Source organism: Marmota marmota, unplaced genomic scaffold (assembly GCF_001458135.2).
Source record: "Marmota marmota marmota unplaced genomic scaffold, marMar, whole genome shotgun sequence".
NCBI lineage: Eukaryota > Metazoa > Chordata > Mammalia > Rodentia > Sciuridae > Marmota > Marmota marmota.
In genome coordinates, this window is record NW_025999932.1 from 33,239,557 (window position 1) to 33,245,556 (window position 6,000).

General features: G+C 38.2%; 1 protein-coding gene across 1 annotated transcript in view; it reads left to right on the plus strand.

The window, feature by feature from the left end:
* Positions 1–6,000, plus strand: part of Frem2 (FRAS1 related extracellular matrix 2) — a 172,325-nt gene that overhangs the window by 120,834 nt on the left and 45,491 nt on the right. The window contains exon 7 of the mRNA XM_015484020.2: positions 4,003–4,152. Within this exon, the coding sequence (XP_015339506.1) occupies positions 4,003–4,152 (150 nt within the window). The remainder of the gene's footprint in view (positions 1–4,002; positions 4,153–6,000) is intronic.

Genomic DNA, 6,000 nt, shown 5'->3' on the forward strand with positions numbered 1-6,000 from the left:
GGCATAGTGTATATTTAAGAGCAGAATTAGAGAATTAAACAAGTGAACATGCTTTTGCTAACTTACTCTTAAGTTGTCATATGAGTATTTCCATGACTGATCCACAAAAATCTTCAGTTAATGCCTAAAAGAAGCTAATTTCCTAGGTAAAAATAAATAAATACCAAAGAAAGATATGAGTTAAAAATCTTATAAATAATAATTATTTGCTAACACAAGCAATTATTCTGGATTTTTCATAGGTATCCTTCAGTCATGGACAGTCTTCACCCATTTATCCTTTTCTTCCTTTTAAACTTGCTTGGCAGCCATTAAAATATTCCAGGAACATCTTGCTGTTTTTCCTGAGTGATGTCTATAACTCAACTCACTGCTTAAAAGATCTGTAGCTCAGGGCTGAAGTTGTGCCTCAGTGGTAGAGAGCTTGCCTGGCATGTGAGAGGTCCTGGGTTTGATCCTCAGCACCACATATAAATAAATAAAAGAAAAAGACCCATTGACAACTAAAAAATATATAGTTTAAAAAAAAAATCTGTACCTCACCGGGCATGGTGGTGCATGCCTGTAATCCCAGCAGCTCAGGAGCCTGAGACTGGAGGATCGCCAGTTCAAAGCCATACTCAGCAAAAGCAACATGGTAAGCAACTCAGTGAGACCCTGTCTCTAAATAAAATACAAAATAGTGCTGAGAGATGTGGCTCAGTGACTGAGTGCCCCTGAGTTCAATCCCCAGTAGCTCATTTATATGCATAAGGTTTTGTACCAATACTAACAATTATAAACACTATTGAAATGTTAGAGATTTTGAAAAGATATTGAGAATTTGAAATACAAATAATCTGCATGAGTTCTAATTCATCTAGATATAAAAGTTCTAATATCCAGTTATTTTATTTTACCCCACCCAAGAAACTAAGTACTTAGGGTATGGGTGTTTTTTTAGTTTGTTATTATCTTATAGGAACTATTTAATTGTATTTTAATCTCATAATAATTAATCACCTCAAACTTGAATGCAATGATTGCAATTTGTGTTTAACCAATTTTCCAGTCATCCTCAGTGGAGCAGAGACAGAAAGAAATCTTCTAAATATCTTAAGTTGACTGATAATCAAAAACTTCCTTTTGGGGAAGTAAGTAATTAACTTTCCTAACTCGTTCTATTAACTGTTGTTTTAGAACTGAGGGATTTAGGATTAAAACCCTGTTTAGATTACCCCTCCGTCTTTCTGCTGGAGCTAACATTACACCACATAATAGGCAATATGACAATATTGTTTGCATCATTTATGGAACTTATTTATAGCATTGTTATATATGCTGCTCCCCCACCCACCCACACACACACGTATATAAAGTACATGTGTCTATTTACGTTAACTATTATCATTACTCTTCACTCTGAATGACCAGTTGGATAAAATTCTCAGAGTATGACATAGGACCTCCCACCACCACCACCATGTATGGATTATGCATTAATCTTTGAAATAAAAACTTGTTCTAAAGTTGACAAAACAAATCTGAACACACAAATGCAAAAAAAAAAAAAAAAAAAAAAAACCACACAATTTCTTCTCTGGTAAGTAGCTTCTTTGGTGTTTTATGATTGTACTTCCATGGTTTTATTCCATTCCATTCCTAGTACATATCTGTGAGGAGCAGGCAGATGGGAGGTAACATTATTAAATGGGTGATTGGTCCTTCCTGACTGCCTTTCACAGCTCTATCCCATAACTCAGAAACTTAATCTGTGCAATGCTGTGATTTCCCAGGAATGTAAAGAGATTTAGAGAGCTCACTTTTTGGTTGGAGGTGATTGAGCCTCCATGATAATTATAGAAAGCCTTTGAAAAGACATGCAGATGTGCCTGGTTTGCCATCTGGCCAGAGTAAGCCTTGTCAGGGCTTTCTGTCTTCACCTTTGCCCCCTCCTTAGTGTGAGAAATGTAAGGAATGTATTGGCTTGCAGTCCAAGTCTGCTTTGACTAAGGTGGATAAGATAACACCTTCATCTATACCGCACACTCACTTTCCCTAACAGCAGCCACCTTGGAGGGATGATGGTAGGGAGGTGGACTATGCTGTAGGCAGATTTATCACCTCCTGAACCAAAATATGCAAACAAAATGTCCAACACTGGTTTGGCATTATTTAAGAATTCAGGGCGACTGTGCTTTTAATCCTACCCACCATGTGAAAAAAAAAAAATGAACAGACTTTTCTAATTTTAATAAAAGTAAATTATTTAGGGCAAGAAAATAAAGAATTCATATTCAACTTGAATAGTGCACAGAGATTTTTTTTTTTTTTTTTTTTTTTTTGCTTCTGCAATGGCTTTTTGAGCCATTGTTGCCAGGTTTTTCTCCGTTTTTTGGGAATTTGGGAATTGGATCAGATTCTCTGGAACATGACAATATCTTGTTAATGACTTTGTGTTCCAAGGAACAGTGATGTGAATTGCCCATCCTTTTAGATACAGTCCTTTCAAATCTCACAAAACTAGAGACAAATGACTAAAATATTCACTTCAAAGGGCTGTTCACTTTATGTGTGTACAATTAATTTTCTTAATGACTTATAAAGTGAGCTCACAAATAGGAAAAGTATAGACTCCACTTTTTTCCAATTTCCTATGTGCCTCTCTGTATTTCAAAATAAGTTCTTTTAAAAAAAAGCTCACAAATTATCTCTCAGTTTTATTCATTAGTCATCTGACTGCTTTATTCCAGACTCCTAACAGCTCTATCACAAAGTAAACTATTGGTCACAGGTAGAATCAGATGGAAAATAATTATTAGATTAGATCAATTCAGACTCATCACCAATCCTGGAAAAAAAGACAAAGTCCCAAAGCATATGCCCTAGTTTAGTAACCCAAGTCACATCATCTTCCTATATAAGGACAAACACTGAAGTCTTGGAATTAGATGGTTTACTCACTGTTTTAGTCAGCTTTTTCACTGCTGTGACCAAAAGACCTGACAAGAACAATTTTAGAGAAGGAAAAGTGTATTGAGGGGCTAATGATTTCAGAGGTCTTGGTCCACAGATGACTGACCCTATTCATCTGGGCCTGAAGTGAGGCAAGAAAGAACATTGCAGAGGAAGTTCATGGTGAAGGAAAGCACCTGAGAACCTGGAACCAGAAGACAGAGAGAGTCCACTCACCAAGGACAAAATATATACCCCAAAGGCATGTCCCCAATGACCCACCTCCTCCAGTTACACCTACCTGCCTACAGTTACCAACCAGTTAATCCCCATCGGACAATTAATGCACTAAATCAGTTAAGACTCCCATCACCCAATCATTGTACCCTAAAAGCTCTTGCATTGTCTCACACGTGAGCTTTTAGGGGACACCTCATATATAAACCATGACACTTTAGGAAAGCTTCAGTTGATAGAGAAGATCCCCAAAAAAATACACAGGTACCAGCAATCAGTTCTCCTTAAAGTCCTTGTGGCTGGTGATCACACATATTCAGTCTCTTTGCACCAGTATTTTCTCACCCTATTCATTATAATGGACCCAAATACATTGGATTAAGCCCAAAATCTAATAGTTAAAAGACAGAATGCAAGTATAATGTCTCCGGATCAGAGTGGAAATTTGGTAGGAGATGATGAATGCTGGGGCCAGACTTTAAAAACAATCAGTCTTATGTGTTACATTTCATTTCGTTCTTTTTTCCATCTAAGCTTTCAAGAAGTACATTTAGAAGCCATTCATAATCCCAGATAGGGATGACAAACTCATTCTTATGCCTCAAGGTTAAAAAGTTCCATAAAGCACTTTACCGTAAGTATTTTTGTTCGTGAGCCATGGCACTTTTACCTAACAACTGTATGGATGCACAGAATAAAGAGATTTTGCTTACTAAAAGGAAAACTTATGATGATATCAGATGAAGGTAACTCTTCTTTGAAATCGAGTCAGTAGCATTTGATGTGAAAAAGTAAAAATAACAGAAGTGGTTTGTGGTCCATTCCTAACAGAACCCAGCTTCTACTTTGGGAATGTGCAGTACTCTGTGGACGAGAGCTCTGGCCACGTGGAGGTGCAGGTGTGGAGAACAGGTACTGACCTCTCCAGGCCTTCCAGTGTCACAGTGAGATCTCAGAAGACTGATCCTCCTTCTGCGGATGGTGAGAGGTTTCCCATATTAGCTCTTTTGATTGCTCTGCAGCTTTCAACTATCAGGACACAAAATGCTTCACAGCCAGAATGGCTCTGCTCTTACTGAAGCAGTCTGGATGGATGTTTTTTCCTGATATCTTCTCGTAGTAGATGAACTTGGGCTTTATTTACTATTGTGGGACATTCAAAGGCCATGAATCAGAGGCTAGGTTAAAAATGAAAGACTCAGAGACTCTGAATTCTATTTTTCTTTCCAAAAACACTTTTTAAAAAATATTTTTATTAGTTGTTGATGAATTTTTTTATTTTATTTATTTGTATGTGGTACTGAGACTCAAACCCAGTGCCTCACACATGCTAGTCTAGCACTCTACCGCTGAGCCACAACTCCAGTCCCCCAAAAACACTTTTTAATTTTGTTCTTAATTGACACATAATCATTGTACACTTTTATGGGACACCATGTGATGTTTTGATACATATACAATTGTCCCTTGATATCATGGGGTGCCGCAGTCTGGCTGGGCACAATCAGGAGCCACTTGTCAAAAGAAACTAACTTTATTTTTAGAACCACACACGCCAAACAAAACAGCCTCTCAGGAAAAATCCTCAGAGCCTCAACTGCCACCACCGGCTTTCCACAAGCCTCTCTCTCCCACACAAGCTTCTCTCCACCTCCCACAATTCTCCTGCTCTTGAGGCCGATTGGCTGGGTCACGTGGGCGGAGCCAAAAAAGTCCCCCAATGAGCAGCTCCGTGGTCTGAAAGGGCAGGGAAACAGCCCAATGAGCATCACCGCAGAGGAGCCAATCAGCTACATGTTGCTGGGGCCGCTGTGAGCCAATCATCAGCCAGCAGCTGGAAGTTTGCTGGCAGCTGGAAGTTTGCTGGGGCCCCTTCGGCTGTGGCTCTCAACAATGGGGAATTGGTTGCAGGATTCCTCTGTGGATACCTCAATCTTCAGATGCTCAAATCCCTTTCATGAAATGATACTGTATTTGCATATAATTTACATACATCTTCTGTGTACTTCACGTCTTTATTCTAGAGTACTTATGTCAGATCACATGAGTCCTATGTAAATTTTTGGTATATACTAGTGTTTAGGGGATAATGGTTAGAAAAAAAAGAGTCTGTACGTGTTCAGTCCAGATGCCACCATTGTTAACCCACGTGTGAGCACATAATGGTGACTCAAGGTGAAGATGCCCCAACAATGCAGAAGAGAGACTGCAGAGTGGTGAAAGTGGGAGGCCATGTAAGGTGTATCTACATATCACCTCACTTGTAGGATTCAGCCTAGTGCTTGGAATGTGGCAAATTCAAGTTTCACTTTTTGTAACTTTCTGAAAATTTTTTCCACATTTTTTCTTGGTGCATCATAGTTGTACATAATGATGGGATATGTTGTTACGTATTTGTACGTGCACACATATAACAATATAATTTGGCCAATATCACTCCACAGCAATTCCCAAACCCAGATTCCTTTCTTCTACTGATCTTCCTTTGATTTTCATGAGATTTCCTGCCCCCTCCATCTTTAATTTACTTTTTCTTCTTTAGCTTGCACATGAGAGAAAACATATGGCCTTGACCTTCTGAGTGTGGTTTATTTTGATTAAAATAATGGTTCTAGTTCCATCTGTTTTCCTGAAAATGACATAATTACTTTTTTTTTCTTTATGGCTGAATAAAACTTTTTTTTAATTTTTTATTGTTGGTTGTTCAAAACATTACAAATTTCTTGACATATCATATTCCACACTTTGATTCAAGAGGGTTATGAACTCCCACCTTCACCCCATACACAGATTGCAGAATCACATCAGTTACACATCCATTGATTTACA